Genomic DNA, 19,855 nt, shown 5'->3' on the forward strand with positions numbered 1-19,855 from the left:
CAGAAACTCTGATGAGCTAACGTCAGTGGGACGATTTCACACTCTTATCTGGTCACAGTTGGATTTATGTATGCGAACAATATTATATTAACCCATTTTAGCCTAAGGTACTTGCAAAAAAAAACACATGCTGAATGCCTAAGCCCTTTTTGGGAAAAGGTCCCCTCTGCCTATTAAAACCTAAATATCTCAGCCTTCGAAGCACATAAAAACATGAAAAAATTGCTTTTAAATGCTAGGACCCTCATCTTGCATTAGAATGTGTTCATCACATTCATACCCGCATACCCACATTTTATAATAAAAACCAAACATTTCAAGTGCCTGAATACATAGTCTACTTGCCAGGAGAGGGGACCCGGAAATGTTTGGTACCCTAAAGTTTTTTTATGGAAATGTATAGTAAGCCTTAGGGGCCCCAGTACATAGAAACTGCCGGACGCTACTTTGTAAATAACATAACAGCATACAGTGTATGTTGCTCCAGGTCAAACGGCATACGCAGCATCAGGCTAAAGCGGGTTTACAGTAAGGCAGTGGTGTGCAGGGCCTCTGACAGCTTTGGCTGGGCCCAGGGCAAAGTCATCTGAAAGGGCCCCCAATCCAATACATACAATGTAATTGGGACCCAATTCTGGCCCCCCTATCTCCATTGGGCCTGGGACAGCATACCCCTTTGTCCCCCCTGTCAGCAGGCCTGGTGGTGGGTATACAAACAAATAAATAATCTGCTGCTCATTAGGACCAAGGAATGAAGGTGAAAACAAGGCGATCCAATGCACTCTAATGTTTAATAGAAGTCATACATCATATTGACTTTGCCTTTATACTAATGTGTGTTAATGTGAAGCATATAAGTAGTATGTAAATATATCTCCATGGCTGTAGGTTAATTAGTTTGCTTTCAGTCAGTGAGGAGGTGGATTTAATGAAACTGCCAGCTGTTTGACAGTAATGTAATAAATACCACCAGGGACGTAGCTGCAATTTGTGGGCCCTATGTACAATCAGCTCCAATGGACCCCCCCCCCCCAGTCATATATCCACATCAGACACTGTATTGGCCCCCTATATACATGGGGCCCTGGTAGCTCAATTACACTTTACCCCCCTGAATACCACAAGTCAGGTGCCGCGTTATTCACTTGGCATCCGCAGGGTTTATTTAAGTAGGCCTATAATTGCTGTGCATTGCTAGGTCCCTGCCTCATTATTGGACCAAACAACTGGTGATGTTGATGCTGCGTCTCACCGAGATGCCCAGAGGGCAGCTCGCCACAATCCTACTTTTCCCTCTCTGAAATAAATTAGATCGCACTGACTTCTGCTCTGTCTCTTAAAAAGTACAGCTAACTATTGTAACTGACTTCTGCTCTGTCTCTTGAAAAGTAAAGCTAACTATTGTAACTGACTTCTGCTCTGTCTCTTAAAAAGTACAGCTAACTATTGTAACTGACTTCTGCTCTGTCTCTTGAAAAGTAAAGCTAACTATTGTAACTGACTTCTGCTCTGTCTCTTGAAAAGTAAAGCTAACTATTGTAACGGAATTTTAAAAATATTGGCTGTACTATTTGGAGTCACAAAGGACATTCTGTGATCTAACCTCCACTGTGCTGTATATTGTATAATGTTACTGCAGTTGGAATATACTTTTCTTTTGTTTCGTTAGTTTTTTTGCTGATGTGTTTTCAATCTAGTGTGTGGCCTACCCTACATTCTTTGAAAAGCCATCTAACATTAAATATTAAACCTTATGCAAAAAATTAATGATGCAATGCTCTCTCAGACCTTATCTATACATGAACGAAAAGGACTATGAAAGACACCTTCCATCAGAGTCATTCCATGTTTGAAAGGCTGACCTCAGGGAAAAGACTACGTTCCATAAAATGCAGGACGGAGACTGTGCACAAGTTTTTTCCCTCCAGCCATCTGCCTTTTAAATTCCAAGGACATTTTTTTCTTATACTATTATTATTCTTCACCTTCTTTTTCATATTTATTTCTTTTTTCCATTATTATTATTATTCAATATACTGACACAGCAGAGAGCACTTTCAACCTTCATTTCACTGCCAATAGTGCCAGCACAAGAAAGCATGTGGCAAATAAACATCTTGAATCTTCCATCTTATACATTATACATGTAACATTTTCATCTAAATATGTTCTATGTGCAGGAGCAATATCAAGTATTTTTCGTCGTTCAAAAATCATTTCAGCCCGTTATCAACTGTGAAATACATGTCTGGATCTGTTTTCCTAAAGTAGTGTGAGGGATGCATGCACATCCAGCAAAATAGGAGCTGGATCAAACAAAGATGCGTACAAGAAGAAGGAAAAATCTGCACACTGTTGCTGCTCACCGATTTAGTCAACAAACAATGTTTCCACCTCAGACAGTCTTCGTCAGGTGTGTTTTGATCTCTGACGTTCTTCGTCGGGTGTATGATCTATATATGGTATACACCTGACAAAGATCGTCTGAGGTCGAAACACAGCGTTGAATAAATTGGTGAGCGGCAAAAGGGTGCGGATTTTTCCTTTTTCCTTTTTTTATGAATATGTTTTGCTACCCGGCAAATGTTCAGAGGAGCAGGCTGCCTCTATGTGGAATATGTGGCACTACATTCAGAGGCGGACTTTACTTTAGGAAAACCTAGGCAATTGCTTAGGGCCCCGACCAAATCTGCCCTCCATAGGGGCCCCCAACTATCACATACACACACAAAAAGTAGGCCTGATCTTAATGTGTCACTTGTGTAAAATAATCCAAGATATACGTATAGGAGACAAAACACTAAAATGGCACCCTCACTCCTTCGTGCCACTTGGTGACGTGTTTTAAGAATGACTTTTGAGGGCCCCATGTTTATATTTCGCCTAAGGCCCCAAAGTGGCTAGATCCGCCCCTGACTACATTATGGACCGAGGTGAAAGATAAAGACAAGAGGACTAGAAGAAATTTCCCTGAGGATCTGAAAGGCAGAGAAAGCTTTTGTGTACTTATCAATACGCGTCCTCCAGTTGCTTCCTCTGGCCTTGTGCCTCATGGCTTGGCATCATCTAGAGCCTCTCAGGCCACATAAAGGTAAAAGGAGAAAGACTGAGGAGGTGGGCGAGAGAGGCTTTAGAAGTGGGCCTGCTTGTGATGTTTGACTACTCTCTCCCTTCTCCTTGATTTCCTTCTCGTTTCCTCCTCACCCTGACTCTGAGCTTTGAGCTCTTGTACCTAACACCTAGACCGACTTTTGTTAATAAATCCTTTTTTATTGAGCCTTGACTTTTGCATCTGCCCCCTTTTATGTTACCTATTTGTAGCACCCACTCATAATGAATAGGCCTACTTAGAATTTAATGGATAATGGTGGTGGTAAGTATTTGTTAAAAAGGTAACATTTATGAATGGACATGAACATGAATGGAAATGAACTGCTAAAAATATTACTCAGTGCACCTCTAAATCTTGTCACAGGCAATACAACTCGCCTGGTGTTAACCTCACTTGCTGACAAAAAAAATCTCCATTGGGGACAATAACCTCATCCTCTCTCCTTGATTTCCTTCTTTGTTCCCTCCTCAGCAGGATGGATGAGAATGGAGAAAACAAAGAAGGAAGGACATGAGGACTTGTATTGATATGTAGGCCTATAAATTGTTTCTGTGTTTGATGTAGCCCCTAAATGCACAGTGTTCCACCAGTGCAACACTGTAATAGTCACTGAAAAAACCTTAGGGGCTTACTACTATAGTACTACACCGCTGTGCTCAGGGCCTTTAGTAATACATGGTCATAGCCATTCTGATAACAGCTAATTTATTACAGGGTACAGGTCTCACTGAGTTAATTGAAATGGAAGCACTCCCAAGGAAAAGAGTCTGAAGTCTTGAATCCCACTTGTAGGCTACTGTAAGCCCAAAGCCCTAATGGCAATAGGCCACAGCAGGGTGTTTCTTGAGCTAGACGATATACCTCTGATAATCCCGTATATCTATGCAAGAACATGAATTGGTGTAGTTCTTACTCCCAAGCAAAGTAGATTGTGTTATCCATTGCTAAGCCCCACATATTTGGGCTTACGGGGACCCCGGTTTGACTCCAGCCGGGGTCATTTCCCGACCCTGCCCCATCTCTCTCTCCCAATCATTTCCTGTCTACTCTCAAACTGTCCTGTAATAATAAAGGCCAAAAAGCCCCAAAAAATACTTTTAAAAAAAGATTGTGTTATGCATCAAAAGGGTTCATATGATGCATGTGGTGACTGAGAATGACTTTAGCGGTGTACTGTGTAATGTTGTTAGTAGTTTATTTCCAGAACTCATGCTGCCCATTCAGAAAATGATCCATTTTTCATGAGCAGTTACCAACACCATCAAATTCTAAGCATTCATTATGACTGGGAAAACTGCACATTCCGTAGGCTACATGAAAAGGGGGATCTTCATTGCCCACCATTTTGAATTCCAGAAATAGACATCCCAGTCATTCCAGTCATACTGGTAAATATTAGCTCATTATTTTCGTAAATATACATGAAAAAAAAAATCACATTTGGCAGTTGACAGCATGGTTCCAATGAGCACCATAGTTGCAATACCTACCCTGACCACCATCCTACACAGTGCACCTTTAAATGAATATGACTTGCACATCAAGATACAGTAGCCTGCATACAGTAGTGACATCTCTCTTCTCGTTAATACAGCTGTGTTGTTATAGGCAAAAGCAGAATTTTCAAGTTGTGCTTGTCAATCACAACAAATAATGCAGGGAAAATGCAGTCAACAACTGCAGAACAATCAATGTTATCCGTGGGGTTCAAAGAAAGCCCATCGTTCTCGGACGAAAATGAATGCTCTATTCTATTGATTTCAATATGAGGAAAACATGGGCTTGCTGATCCCTACTGTAAGTGCTGTCGAGTCTTCTGCTGGAGGTGGGGAGTAATATTATGATTGCACATTTCCTGAAGCATTAGACAAATATGGGACACATACAGTATTATACAACTTAACAAGAACATATTGTTTAATACATTTCAAATAATGCAATCAGTATCCTTAACCAATGATGTGGGTTAATACCAGTGGCATAACAGTGTTTCTTTTAAGCTGTTGACAACAAATAATTCAGTAAGGTACGGTATGGAACTAGCCTTGCGTGCCATCCTACTTCTGCCAAAGGATTGGCAAATGGTAGTGTGGGATGGTCAGGACCAGGCTAGTATGGAACCACTAATTGTGTCACATTTAAAACAGTGTTTTTAAGTTTTCAGTTTTTAAGGCTGAACATTTCAATTACAGTGCCCTCCATAATTATTGGCACCCCTGGTTGAGATGTGTTTTTTAGCTTCCAATTATTTTATTTTTTTTCTAAATAATATGGAACCTTAATGGAAAAAAAGAGAAAAATCCAACCTTCAATACAAGTGCATTTATTCAGTGGGGAAAAAATCCCACATAAAGAAATAATTATTTGACATCAAATAATGTGTGTCACAATTATTAGCACCCCTGGTGTTAATATTTTGTACAACCCCCTTTTGCCAACAAAACAGCACCTAATCTTCTCCTATAATGTTTCACAAGATGGGAAAAGACAGAAAGAGGGATCTTCAGCCATTCCTCTTTGCAGAATCTCTCTAAATCATCCAGAGACCTGGGTCCTCTCCTCTGTACTCTCCTCTTCAGCTCACCCCACAGGTTCTCAATGGGGTTGAGGTCAGGGGACTGAGATGGCCATGGGAGGAGCTTGATTTTGTGTCTGGTGAACCATTTCTGTGTAGATTTGGCCATATGTTTAGGGTCATTGTCTTGCTGAAAGACCCAGTGACGACCCAGCTTCAGCTTTCGGGCAGAGGGCAACAGATTTTGATTTAAAATGTCCTGGTATTTCAAAGCATTCATGATGCCATGCACCCTAACAAGGTTCCCAGGGCCTTTGGAAGCGAAACAGCCCCACAGCATCACTGACCCACCCCCATACTTCACAGTGGGTATGAGGTGCTTTTCAGCATGCGCATCTTTCGTGGTACGCCAGACCCACTTAGAGTGTTTGTTGCCAAAAAGCTCAATCTTGATCTCATCTGACCAAAGCACACGGTCCCAGTTGAAGCCCCAATACCGCTTGGCGAACTCCAGACGCTTGCGTTTATGATTGTGAGTGAGGAAAGGTTTTCTCCGTGCATGCCTCCCAAACAGCTTGTTGGCGTGTAGACAGCGCCTGATGGTTGATTTGGAGACTTTGTGACCCCAGGATGCTACCATTTGTTGTAATTCTGTAACAGTGAGCTTTGGAGATCTTTTGATTTCTCTTACCATCCTCCTCACTGTGCGTGGTGGCAAAATAAACTTGGGTCCTCGTCCAGGCTTGTTTACCACTGTTCCAGTTGTTTTGAACTTCTTAATTATTCCTCTCACAGTGGATATGGGCAGCTGCAGTTGAGTGGCAATCTTCTTGTAGCCTCTGCCTGACCTGTGAAGGTCGACGCACATCTGCCTCACTTGTATGCTGTGTTCCTTTGTCTTTCCCATGTTTAAGAGTGGATAAGAGAAATGGCCTCGGTGTCACGTCATATTTATACCCCAGGGAAACAGGAAGTGATGAATTACTAATTAAATGTTCCTACATACTCTGGTAAACTTTGTAAACTACTGTAGAAATGACAGAAATGCTTCAATTATACTTATTTCCTGGGAATTGTTAAGGGTGCCAATAATTGTGGAACAGGTGATTTAATGAAAAATAATTATTTTTTAGTCAGGGATTTTTTTTATTTTCTTACAATTCATTTGAGTTGAAGGCTACATTTTCCTACAATTTTCAGTGTGACAGTATTCTTCTGCAATAAACACTGAATTTATTTTAAGGCTTTTAACACATCTCAACCAGGGGTGCCAATAATTATGGAGGGCACTGTATTTAGTATACGTAAAAGACTATACTTTACCTGCAAGTATGGGACCACTTTACATAGGGTGCCTCCAAAGAACCAGGTTTCCGTGATGTCCACCACCAGACTGGCGGGGAGGCAGATGAGGGTGACGAGGATGTCGGCAAAGGAGAGGTTCACAATGAAATAGTTGGTTACTGTGCGCATGTGGTGATTTTTCCATACTGCAAAGCAAACTGAAACATAACAAGCAAGCACTGATGTTTTTTTCTCTTTCAAAAAATACATATCCAGAGGGTTATACCATACTAAGACACTAGTTCAGGAGTAAACCAGGTTAAGTTGAGGTGAATCATTTGATAGAAGAGCCTGGAGTCCTCATTTTCTAAGGAAATCAGTACAGGCTTGTCTACGTATTAGATGACTCACCTCTTAACTCAACCTGATTTACTCCTGAACCAGCTCCTTAGTATAGGCCCCTGGGTGCAATTTGTCAAAACAAAAAATAAAAAGAAAAGGCAAATTGCACCCAGGACACACCAATACAACAATCACAAAAGCATTTACAGTGGACTGTATTATAGGGTTGAACTACACTCTGTTCTGCGTCATCAATGTTAAGGTAGAAATGACACTTCTAAGAAGTCTAGAAATAAACACAGAAACACTAAGGAATGACGATATACATCAGCGTCTCATCTTGTGTCAACAAAACACTATCAAATCAATATTCAAGCATCATCATAATCACTACAATCAAAGCGCTCCACTGTGCCATAAACAGATTTTGAAATGTTCAAGGTGAAGGTCTGATAACAACAGAGAAATTAACTCAGAAAGAGAGAGAGAGAGAGAGAGAGAGAGAGAGAGAGAGAGAGAGAGAGAGAGAGAGAGAGAGAGAGAGATGGGGGAGCACAATAGCTACTTTAAATTAGACTTCACTTGAGTGGGAAGGAAATGGAATCCAATTTTTCAGGATATTGAGCACCATTGTAAGATCTTGTGACTTAATTACAATTGGATTTTAATTTAAAAGTTTCCATACATACTATATTGCCTCAGACTAATGGCAATGATTACATCCTCACCTCATCCCTTTTGTACAGTATGTGCATATATGCTTCGACAGTAATTACTTCGACAAAAAACTGAGATACATATTCATTGATTAAAGACTGTTACACCCCAGGCAGTAAAATATGTTGTTACTGTTCAAGGAATAAGAAGACACAATAATGTGACAGCGAAAATAGAAAATGCAGATGACCGATGGCCCCGCTTTCCTTGCTTGCTTGTTTCTGGCTTGGTTTGTAACTGCATGCATGTACGACATGCGAATAAAAATGAAGAAGAAAATTTAGGACCTTGAAATTGTGGGACAAAAAGATTCTCTCTCTCTCTCTCTCTCTCTCTCTCTCTCTCTCTCTCTCTCCCTCTCTCTCTCTCACCTTAGGAGACTGAATATGGAATAATGCTTTGTGGTGAAGTGAACCCATTTCCTCACACATCTCAAAGCTTTGACCCCGGCATGCGCTGCCCTGAGGCAAGTCCACACAGTCTATTTCCCATATACTTTCTTTTCCAAGTCAGCAGCATCTATTCTGGATTTTTTTAAAAAAATCTCTAGGCCATGCCAGCGTGACTGGACTGTATATCGACCTCCACAGCCAGTCTCCTCTACTCCACACAGTTGTAATATATTAGGATACAACCTAAACTGGGGGTCGGGACCCCTAAGGGGGTTGTGGAGGTACTGAAGGGGGGTCCTGGACAGAAGGGACATTGCATGAAAACGGGACATCCAGTTAACATAATTCCATAATTTGGTTAGTAAGAGTATTCACTTGTACGTATGGTTAATAGATGTATTTGTATTTAGTATTTCTAGCAGTGTTAGCGGACAAAGCATTAATGGAAAGTCTAGCGATATTGGACAAAATATTGCCAAAGTGAAAATATTCATAGTACTGTAAGTCCAAAAAGGGGTCCCCGCTGAACAAGTTTGGGAACCACCGGGAGAGGCTAACACAGGAGCTATTCAGGTATTTTTATTTTTCTTTTTTATATGAAGCACTAACGGAATGTGTACATCTGTCAAATCTCATTCGCTTTAAAGTGTGCCCTCATGAGGAGGATGTGGTAGGCTAAGTGGTTTCTGAGTGAATTTCAGATCACCACTTCTGAGGACTAAAGGTGTTGCAGCCTGGCTGAGTCAGAGAGCTGCTGCCGACCTGGCCGCCTTGAACGCCTGTCCCCTTTTTTTTCACACAGACGGACATGTGTGAAATTGGACACGCATTTAACCATGCTCATTTCATTTCACTAATGGTGGCCCCTAAATCTCATCATCGCGTCGCAGGTGGCCTTTTAGTGGGGAGCCTAATTGATCACATCACCAGACACATTTGCCAGCACGAAAATTGTCTGGAATAGCTGTCCATTCCATGGTATTCAATTGGTTGAATTATCCCTTGTCATCTTTAGTCCGACCAAAGTGAAAGTGAAGTGAAAGTGAAAGCCCGATTGGGAAACCCCAACTCCCATTGTCATTGTGACACACTCCACAGCACACAGTGTTCACGGCACACAACAAAATTGCATTTATGCCTCAACCGTGCAAGGGGGCAGCCCCCAATGGCGCCCCAAGGGAGCAGTGCGGCGGAACTGTACCATGCTCAGGGTACCTCAGTCATGGAGGAGGATGGGGGAGGAGAGCACTGGTTAATTACTCCCCCCACCAGCCTGGCGGGTCGGGAGTCGAACCGGCAACCTTTGGGTTACAAATGTGACGCCCTGGCCTAACCTAACCGCTTACCCACGACTGCCCAAAGTCTTACTTATTTAATTTTTTTTCCGCAAAATGGCAAAAGATGGGGTGGGGAAGGATTGCAATCACTGAAGTCATTCCCCTCACATAGGCTACCTTGTCATGTCTTTTGGTGACATTCTGCTTTCATCAGGCTTTCTTGAGGCAGCAGTCTGGGCCCTGCAGTGGATTTAGCTCCAGGAGATAAGCAAACGCAACATCAGCCCCAGGGCTGGACTGACCATCTGGCATAACGGGCATTTCCCGGTGGGCCCTGCACCCTTGTGGGCCCCTATTTTTAGAAATGTTTAAAAAAAAAATGTTTGAATTAAATAGGGGCCTACAAGGGTGCGGGGCCCACTGGTGGTAAGTCTGGGGTGCATTTCTCAAAAACAAAGTTGCTTACTACATTAGCTACTTTGTTGTTTTCAATGCATTTTCCCATTGGCAACTACCGAAGCTGCTAACAGGCTAACAACTTCTCTTTTGAGAAATGGGCAGTCATGGGTGAGCAGTTAGGGCGTCGGACTTGCATCCCAGAGGTTGCTGGTTCGACTCCCGACCCGCCAGGTTGGTGGGGGGAGTAATCAACCAGAGCTCTCCCCCATCCTCCTCCATGACTGAGGTACCCTGAGCATGGTACCGTCCCACCGCACTGCTCCCCATGGGGCGCCACTGAGGGCTGCCCCCTTGCACAGGTGAGGCATAAATGCAATTTCGTTGTGTGCAGTGTGCAGTGTTCACTTGTGTGCTGTGGAGTGCTGTGTCACAATGACAATGGGAGTTGGAGTTTCCCAATGGGCTTTCACTTTCGCTTTCACTTTTCAAATGGATCCCAGTTCTGCGTCGCTAATTATGAGGGGCGCCCTTTAAGCCAAAAGGGCCCTGGCCCTATTTCTTCCCCAGTTCAGCTCTGAATCCAGGAGATAAGCAAACGCAACGTCAGCCCTGATCAGGTCTCCTTCTCTCTGGACATTAGGGCTGTAACGATACACTCCACTCATGATTCGGTTCGTATCACGATTTATACCCTACGGTTCGGTACACGATTCCACGATTTTACATTTACTAACATTGTAAATGACACTGAAAAAGGCTCTGTGCAGCCGAAACATCTGTCATATCAGTCCCTGCAATGTTTAAATAGAAAGAAAAGAACAAGAGAGAAGAAAAAACTGAGTGTGATCCATTTCTTAACTAACATTATAAAATAAAATTATGAATAAGAATATGATCGTTTATAGGTAGGCCCAAGAATAGGTTACAAGAGGCTACTAATGATTTTAAAAAGTTTTAATAATGATGATGATTTGAAGCTTGGAAGCACTATCACTTCATATCTATGTGATTGTTTTCTGGACTTATGGGTAACAAAACTTTGAAAAGGCGTATCGCGATACAGCCTGCTTGTATCACGATACAGTATCGTGACTCTGTGTATCACGATTTCTCGGTTCGATACAATATCAGCCCTACTGGCCATGTAACCTGTAGGGCTTTTACGATATTATATCGAACCGAGAAATCGCAATAGGCAGAGTCACAATACTGTATCGTGATGTAAGAATGCTGTATCGTGATACTCCCTTTCTAAGTTCTGTTAACCTTTGGCGCAGAAAGACTGATATCTACTCATGATATGATATGATGTGATGTGATAGCGCTTTCTAGCTTCAAATCAATATCATTACTATTTTTGAACTTAAAAAAAGTTATTAATAGCCTCTTGTAACCTAATCTACCTACATTGTGTAACTAATCATCAAAAAGATACATTCAAAAATCGTAGGTTGTATCGAACTGTAGGTTAAAAATCATGATACAAGGGTAGCGCAGTGGCGAAACACGCTAATCCCCTTTCACTTAGGCTTGCATACCCATGAGGACCCCGGTTCGAGTCCGGCGGGGGTCATTTCCCAGCCTTACCCCGGATCTCTCTCCTGCTCATTCCTGTCTCCTCTCACACACTGTCCTGTCTTAATAAAGGCCCAAAAAGCCCCCAAAACATACTTGGGGGAAAAAAAACGTGATGCGAATCGAATCATGAGTTGAGTGTATCGTTACAGCCTTATTAACCTGCTGTGGCTTACCTGGGGGAGAAATGGGGCCCGGGCATTTTTGGCTCTCTTTTTTTTACATTTCTGAAAATAGGGGCCCACAAGGGTGCAGGGCCCACTGGGAAATGCCCGCTATGCCAGATGGCCAGTCCCACATCTGGTGCACACCACAGATAAGATGCAGCGATCTCTTAAATCCCTGGCTGTCACAGCGCTGCATGAATATGATGCGGAACATGAAAAGAGCATGAGTGAGAGATAACAGGAGAAGCAACCCCACCAGCATGTATCTCTCTCTCTCTCTCTCTCTCTCTCTCTCTCTCTTCTCTCTGTCTTTTCTCTGTCTCTCTCTCTCCCTCTCCCTCTTTCTCCCTATCTCGCTCTTTCTCTCGTTCCCACTCGCTCTTTCTCTCTCCTTCTTCATCTATCTGTGTTGCGCTTCTGCACACCACTTTCCGTTAAGAGGAGCAATTTTCAGTCCATCGACCCTGTGGTGGTGACAAACATTGACACCTGGGTGACAGCGGCAGGCAAGCCAAAATACAGCAAATAGCTCCAAACTGGCTGGATAGATATCAGGCTTCAGAGGGGGAGGGGAATCTCAAAGTGAAGCAGTAACCCTAAAAAAAATGTTGCTATCATTTTACATTGGTCTAACTTAACAGTGACATGCATGTCATGGATATACATGTACAGTGCAGTATGGGTCACGCTGTTGTTGAGGTGGAAAAGGTCCATGCAGTTCATTATCTGTGCTTCTATATGTGCTGTGAAACACATGCTATACAAACAGATAATGTGTAAAAAAAATGTTAAAAGTCCGCCTTGACCTCAAAACAAGCTAAGGAATTGGCATCAGATTCAGAATTGGCATCAGCATTGTGGGTCAAGTAGGAATTTGGCACTGCAGTATTGGACTGCTTGTGGATGACTGGATCACCGCATGGTATCAAGTGCACAGACAAAATGATTACATTTCAAGGGCTGTTCTTACTTCTGTAAGCCATCACCTCAGCTGTAAGATATCAATTTGGATACTGATATAATGAAGGATGAATTCAGGTAAATTGAGCCACTTTGGGCCATTCACTTATATGCAAAAAAGTGGCCCAATTTACCAGAATCCACCATGATAATTAAAATTTAAAAAGCCACCTGTAGACCTCAAGTTAATCATGGAGTGGCTATGGCAGTATGGGGGGGGGGGGGGTTGGGAGTGGGGAGAGTGAGACTGAGAGTGGTGGTGGATTGCATTGCTTGTGCACGTATCCCAAATGATTGACAGTCAGGCGCTGCTCTGACTGACAGTCTAAATTGATGTGCTTGGGGGTCGAGGGGATTGTGTCAGCAGGGCCATGTGTCCGGGCTTTATCCCCCATCTCTCCTGCAGCACATGTGGCTCTCCACTCCTCTCCTCTCCTCTCCTCTCATCTCCTCTCCTCTCCTCTCTTCTCCTCTCCTCTCCTCTCCTCTCCTCTCTTCTCCTCTCCTCTCCTCTCCTCTCCCCTCCTCTCCTCTCCTCTGGAGATGAGGGCTTAGCTATGGCTTCCTCTAGCATCACGCGGACATCCTCCTCATCCTCCTATGTATTGACAGCAGCCGTAGACGGAACTGAATAGTAGTCAACCCTCTGCCTGCCGGTCTGCCTGCCTGCCTGCCTGTCTGTCTGCCTGTCTGTCTCTGTCTGTCTCTGCCTGCCTGCCTGCCTGTCTTTCTGCCTGCCTGCCTGCCTGTACCTGCCTGCCTGTCCATCTGTCTGCTTGCTTGTTTGTCTGCCTGCCTGCCTGTACCTGTCTGCCTGCCTGTCTTTCTACCTGCCTGTCTTCCTGCCTGCATGCTTGCCTGTCTATCTGCCTGCCTGTCTTCCTGTCTGCCTGCCTGCCTGTTTGTCTGTCTGCTTGCTTGTCTGTCTGCCTGCATGTACCTGCCTATCTGCTTGTCTGTCTGTCTGCTTGCTTGTCTGTCTGCCTGCCTGCCTGTACCTGTCTGCCTGCCTGCCTGCTTGTCTGTCTTCCTGTCTGCCTGCGTGCCTGTCTGTCTGTCTGCTTGCTTGTCTGTCTGCCTGCCTGTACCTGTCTGTGTGCCTGACTGCCTGCCTGCCTGTCTGCTTGCTTGTCTGCCTGCCTGTGTACCTGCCTGCCTGCCTGCCTGTCTGTCTTCCTTCCTGCCTGTCTACCTGCTCGCAATCCATTTAGCTAACACAGGTGGATATTGATTCTATTGATGTAATCACTGATGTTTGACATTGTCTAATCGCGTGGCGTGCTCTGACTGTGAGATTTAACATTACCATCTTTCTGTCTTCCTTGGCCACTCTGTGTTTTCCTCATAGCAGTAGTAGGTACATTACAAGTGTTAATTCAACTCACAGAAAGACCATCAAGAACAGTATTGGACAATGCAAAATATTTAGGCTAATTTTGTATTCGATTTATTTGAAATAGATGAATAAGTAAGTCCATTCAATTTTTCAGTCATTGAGCAAAGCCTGCCATTCTTAATCTAGCAGCGGTGGTTAGGGCATCATCCCTCGGGAGTAGCCTATGGAACACACACACACACACACACACACACACACACACACACACACACACACACACACACACACACACACACACACACACACACACACACACACACACACACACAGCCTGCACTCACAGCAGTGCCCTCTTCTGTGGTCATTGTGATTAGGTTGAATGGCCCACTACAAAGCAATTACTTGGTGGGGGTCCGTGTTTATTGATGCTGAAAATCACGGACCGGCATTAAGGTGCAATCACGCCATAATGATGAAGGTGAGGTGACCTTATTGGATTCCATTCAAACAATTCAAGCTTGTGTGAAAGATGCACTCAAAATATAAATCAGCCTATACGTATCTCTGACTGACAGAGAAAATCTAATACTTTCTCTTCCCTGCCATGCTGTGAAAACCCCACCAGTAGTCCCAAATAAAATGATCTCAATAACAACAAAATTCCAAGCAGCACTGAGATTCTCCCACCTGCTTTTTTTCAAGCCCCTCTGCGCATTGCCCGTCACTGCTCAAAACATGACAAGATAGTTTCCTCTGAGAAAAGCAAACACTCTAATACTACCCAATGACAGCTGTACACATTCCGCTTTCCATGGCACAAAACGCCTGGCAATATAAAATGCTCTCTGGCCACAGGGAAGGGGTGCCCTTGTAAAAAAAACTCTGATAAATTTCGGGAGGTTTTTTTAATGAATGGCAAATATATAACTAAAAGTAAAAAAAAAAAAAAAAAAAAAACTGTGATTGTTGTAACCATATTTTGTAAAGATGTATCATGGTATGTAATTTGATACATGATTTGATTGATGTGTACATGATACATGATTTGATTGATGTGACTGACAACTCAACATTCGTCAACGTGTTTTTGTAATTGTCACGGACATTTCTTCCCCTGCACGGAACTACTGAAAAATAATTTGAAGACACAAATGACTGTTCTCAAGTAATATATTTTTTGACGAATCACGTATTCTTCAATGTGCTCCTTGTTGGAGTGCAACCTGTCTTCAAGAATGTCCTAATCCTAACATGAAATTGCTTCCGTTATTACCTGTGGCGCTCCAATCAAAGAGCCTATGGCTACTGCCTAAATTTAGTAAAAGAATGCCATGTCTCCTCGACCGACTGCAGGTGTTAAATGACTATGTTCCAGCTCACTTTTACGCTCAAGAATTATTGTAACAACTTTAAAACTTACCCAACGTGTTACCAACCAGAGAGACCACGAAAACGATGATGTATCCTGCGATCAGAACCCACTCGTAATGTTTTGGCTGCAGATATTCCCAAATGTCATCCTCGTTTATGTGAGAGTAGAGCAAAATTTCCGTAGTATTATTGGAAGACGCCGGCGTTGGTGGCGAGGAGGTCTCCTGAAAGTCTGAATGAACTGTTCCTGCCGACATCTTCTCACAGATGCAGATTGAGCTACTTGGAGCTGCTTCGCTCTACATCGCGCGCGACTGGCAGGAGGGGAAATCATGCGCGCTCGCGCCCTCAAATCTTGACGGGAACATGACGCATTGAGCGCACTTTCTACAGCCGATCTGTCACCACCTTTTTGTACCGTGAGATCATTCGGTAGGTCACTTGAGTTTCATCTCAACAAATAAATGAAAAAAGTACTGAAAACTTGAGTGACTGAAGTGGGTAGACTGCAACAGTAGATGACCATCACAATATGTATCTAATCGCCACCGTCACTGCATAGCGAGGATCTGACGCAGGTGAAAGTAGTGATTTGTGAAACTGTTCTTTGATTGCTGGACTGAAATCAGAAAGTGGCGGTGGCGTTGCAGAGAGGGAAAGATTATTCGTTGTGAATTATCCTGAGAGTGACTTAAAACCAGATATCTGCCATGTTTATTGTTGGCAAACGACCTATTCACAGTCACCTTGATGTGTACTTTTTACGAGTACCACAGCAACCAGTGGGTAGGTGACATTTATTCAAAAGCAGAATCATATACAAACCTATCATAGTCTACTTGCAAGCCAGACTAGCCCATTGCATGAGACATATACATGGGGTCTCATTTTTTTTTTCCCTGGCTGCGCACAACTCAACCTCTGATTGTTGGAAACAGCTGTCAGACCAAAAAAGTAGCCTACCTCATGTGGTTGGCTGCCAGTGTCTTGCCTCTCCCCACAACACCGTGTAGTGTTTATAATTTATAAACAGAAAAAAAAAACATGTATAGTCTGGGCTTGCACCGGCAGTCATCAGTGAAGTCGACAAGGGGAGACAAAGGGGTCTGTTTTCCAGGGCCCAGGGAGAGAGGGGGCCCAGAATTGGGTTCCCATTACATTGTATGTATTGGGTGAGGGGGCCCTTTCAGATGACTTTGTCCCAGGCCCAGCCAACGCTGTCAGCAGCCCTGGCAGTCATTACAGCATAAGCAGCCCACCCCACTGATCTGCTACACAGATTCAAAACAGAGAAACAGCCAGGGCTGGACAGGGGCAAAAAATCAGGCCGGGCATTTTCAGCCAAGACCGGGCGCCAGGCATTGAGAGAGATAATGAAGCCTGTGACAACATTTTAGTCATCTATTACAAGCTACTGTATTTTGACCATAAAAGCTAAAATTACATTACATTACATTTCACTTAGCTGACGCTTTATTGTTCAAAGCGACTTACAACTATTATTTTGCAGGGTATTGGTTACAGTCCCTGGAGCAATGTGGGGTAAGGTGCCTTGCTCAAGGGCACTTCAGCTATGGATGGAGGTGTAGGGAGAGGTCAGGGGGGATTTGAACCGGCAAGCCCTAGATTGAAAGACCAACTCTCTAACCACTAGGCCACAGCTGCCCCTGTAAAATGAATATTAAATCTGACTCCGAGAGGTCAGCAGTGGCGGCATGAGGACTGACACCACTACATTTAGGGGAGGACCAGGCCAAAATCATCAACAGTCCTCCGGGCAAATGCCCTGTAGGCCTAAATGCCAATCCAGCCAGAGAAACAGCTGTAGCCTAATGAGAGGACAGAGTCCTGGTCCATCTATTATCCCCTGTGGTGCAAGGCCAGACCACAGTCCAATATGAATTGTGTGAGAAATTCTGTGAAAACAAAGAGGCTGTAACAAGTCACCTCAGATTCACACATGGCACCCTAAATGCCCAAAGAGGAAACACCACAAATGATCTCTCCAACCATGCTTTGGATCCAGGTTGCTTGCATCCCTCTGTTTTAATAAGCAACACACTAAATGAAGACACTACACACACTTACTTCGTATGGTAGAATGGACAGTAAATTGTGCGAGGCGATACAACTTTTTGGGGTGATGTCAAGCCTATACAGGTCCAACAAGTTGTCGGATATTACACTAACCAATCAGTGACAGTGACCAGAGCTAGATGTATGTGTCTCAAACTATTTCATACAGAACCATATTGTTATTGATTGTAAGCATACCCTATAGCTAATCATGTCAGTTGTATCAAAAAACTGGCAAGCTTCCATTTGGGCAGTCATGGGTAAGTGGTTAGGGCGTCAGACTTGTAGCCAAAAAGTTGCTGGTTCGACTCCCGACCCGCCAGGTTGGTGGGGGGAGTAATCAACCAGTGCTCTCTCCCCCATCCTCCTTCATGACTGAGGTACCCTGAGCATGGTATCGTCCTGCCGCACTGCTTCCTAGGGGCGCCATTGAAGGCTGCCCCCTTGAAAGGTGCGGCATAAATGCAATTTCGTTGTGTGCAGTGTGCATTTGTGTGCTGTGGAGTGCTGTGTCACAATGACAATAGGAGTTGGAGTTTCCCAATGGGCTTTCACTTTTTTGTTGAGTAACACGGGAAATCATCTTTCCACCCCTCTCTGCTTTTGGGTTGGCTCCCTACCTCAGGTTAACGCATTGGGACGAGCTTCCATGTTGTCTTTCAGATTGGAACGATTGTGCAAAGCAGCATGATATTTCCTGGGCTAGAGAACCATTGCTCTGGGGCAGTATTTCCCAAACTTTGTCATCTTGCATACCCTCTAAGCCTGTTTTTTATCATACCACGAGTACCCTCTAAGTCATGCCCCATATCTCTTCCTCTATCCTCCTGTGACTGTTCCATAGTTGTACATTTTTGTACATCACTCCCTAAAGTGTGCCCTAGTACCCCCCTAGTGCTACGTGTACCCCTGATTGGGAACCATTGCTATAATGGCAACTGAACACCCCCACCAGCGCCCCCCTAGGACTCCCTAATGCCCCCTTTGGGGGTGTGTGATTTTTTTAACGCTGTCCATGGTACCTGTCCACTTGGCTCCTGTTTGTGTGTGTGTGTGTGTGTGTGTGTGTGTGTGTGTGTGTGTGTGTGTGTGTGTGTGTGTGTGTGTGTGTTTGAGAGTATGTTTGTGTGTTTCTGAGTGTCAAGTCAAGTCAAGTCAAGTCAAGTTTTATTGTCAATTTTTTTACTTGCACTGGTCATACAAAGAATTTGAAATTGCGTTTCTTGCTCTCCCATGCAGACATAGACTAATCTAGGTAAGGACATAGACAGTATAGACATAGACAGTACTCATACATGGACATAAGACAGTATGAACATAGACATTGCTCATACAGACATTTAAAGTGCAAGACTGGACAACAGAAGACTTGTAGAGAACATACATTAAGAGGAGGTATTTTGTTGTGCTTTTTCTAAAAGTCCTTTATAGCGTTCTGACATAGTAATAGTAGCATTTGAAGAAAATAAATAATTAAAAAAGGTTTTATTAAATACACCAGCAGCAGTATGTGTGTGTGTGTGTGTGTTTGTATGTGTTTTGTGTGCGTGTGTGTGTGTGTGTGTGTGTGTGTGTGTGTGTGTGTGTGTGTGTGTGTGTGTGTGTGTGTGTGTGTGTGTTTAGTGCAGGTAGAAAGTGCGGTGTGCGTCTGTGTGTGTGTCTGTGTACCTGTGTATGTGTGTGTGTGTGTGTGTGTGTGTGAGTATGAGTTGTGTGTCAGTGTGTGTATGTTTGGGTTTAGTGCAGAAAGTGCGGTGTGCTTGTGTGTATGTGTGTGTGTGTGTGTGTGTGTATGTGTGTGTGTGTGTGTGTGCATGTGTATGTTTTGAGTTAGTGCAGGTTGAAAGTTCAGTCACAGATGTAGTAGTGCAGGTGGAATGTTCAGTCGCAGATATGGTGGTGGGGATGAGGGGGGAGCGTTGTCAGTGGCCTGGCTGGCTAGAGGCTGACAGTGAAGGGAGAGTGGGTTGAGTGTTCAGTATCTTGATTGCTTGATGCATCGTGCTGCTTGCAAGCCTGGTGGTACGGGAACGGAGGCGCCTGTACCTCTTTCCAGAGGGCAGGAGGCTGAACAGTTTGTGTGCAGGGTGGCTTGTGTCTTTGATGATCATCAGTGCTTTCCAGGTGAGGCGTGCAGTATAAATGTCCTGCAGGGAGGGGAGTGGTACACCAATGATCTTCGCTGTGTTCACAACACGCTGGAGTGTCTTCCTGTTTTTCTCCGTGCAGCTTCCTCCCCACACTGTGATGCAGCTGGACACGACGCTCTCTATGGTTCCTCTGTAGAATGTTGTCATGATGGAGGGTGTAGCACTTGCCTTCTTTAGTTTGC

At 43.8% G+C, this 19,855-nt stretch overlaps 1 protein-coding gene across 1 annotated transcript in view; it reads right to left on the minus strand.

The window, feature by feature from the left end:
- Positions 1 to 15,704, minus strand: part of hcrtr2 (hypocretin (orexin) receptor 2) — a 39,915-nt gene extending 24,211 nt beyond the window's left edge. The window contains exons 1-2 of the mRNA XM_063191301.1: positions 15,497 to 15,704; positions 6,951 to 7,129 (exon numbers count right to left, since the gene is read on the minus strand). Coding sequence (XP_063047371.1) covers positions 6,951 to 7,129; positions 15,497 to 15,704 — 387 coding nt within the window. The remainder of the gene's footprint in view (positions 1 to 6,950; positions 7,130 to 15,496) is intronic.
- Positions 15,705 to 19,855: the final 4,151 nt, after the last annotated feature.

Source organism: Engraulis encrasicolus, chromosome 24, assembly GCF_034702125.1.
Source record: "Engraulis encrasicolus isolate BLACKSEA-1 chromosome 24, IST_EnEncr_1.0, whole genome shotgun sequence".
Classification (NCBI taxonomy): Eukaryota; Metazoa; Chordata; class Actinopteri; order Clupeiformes; family Engraulidae; genus Engraulis; species Engraulis encrasicolus.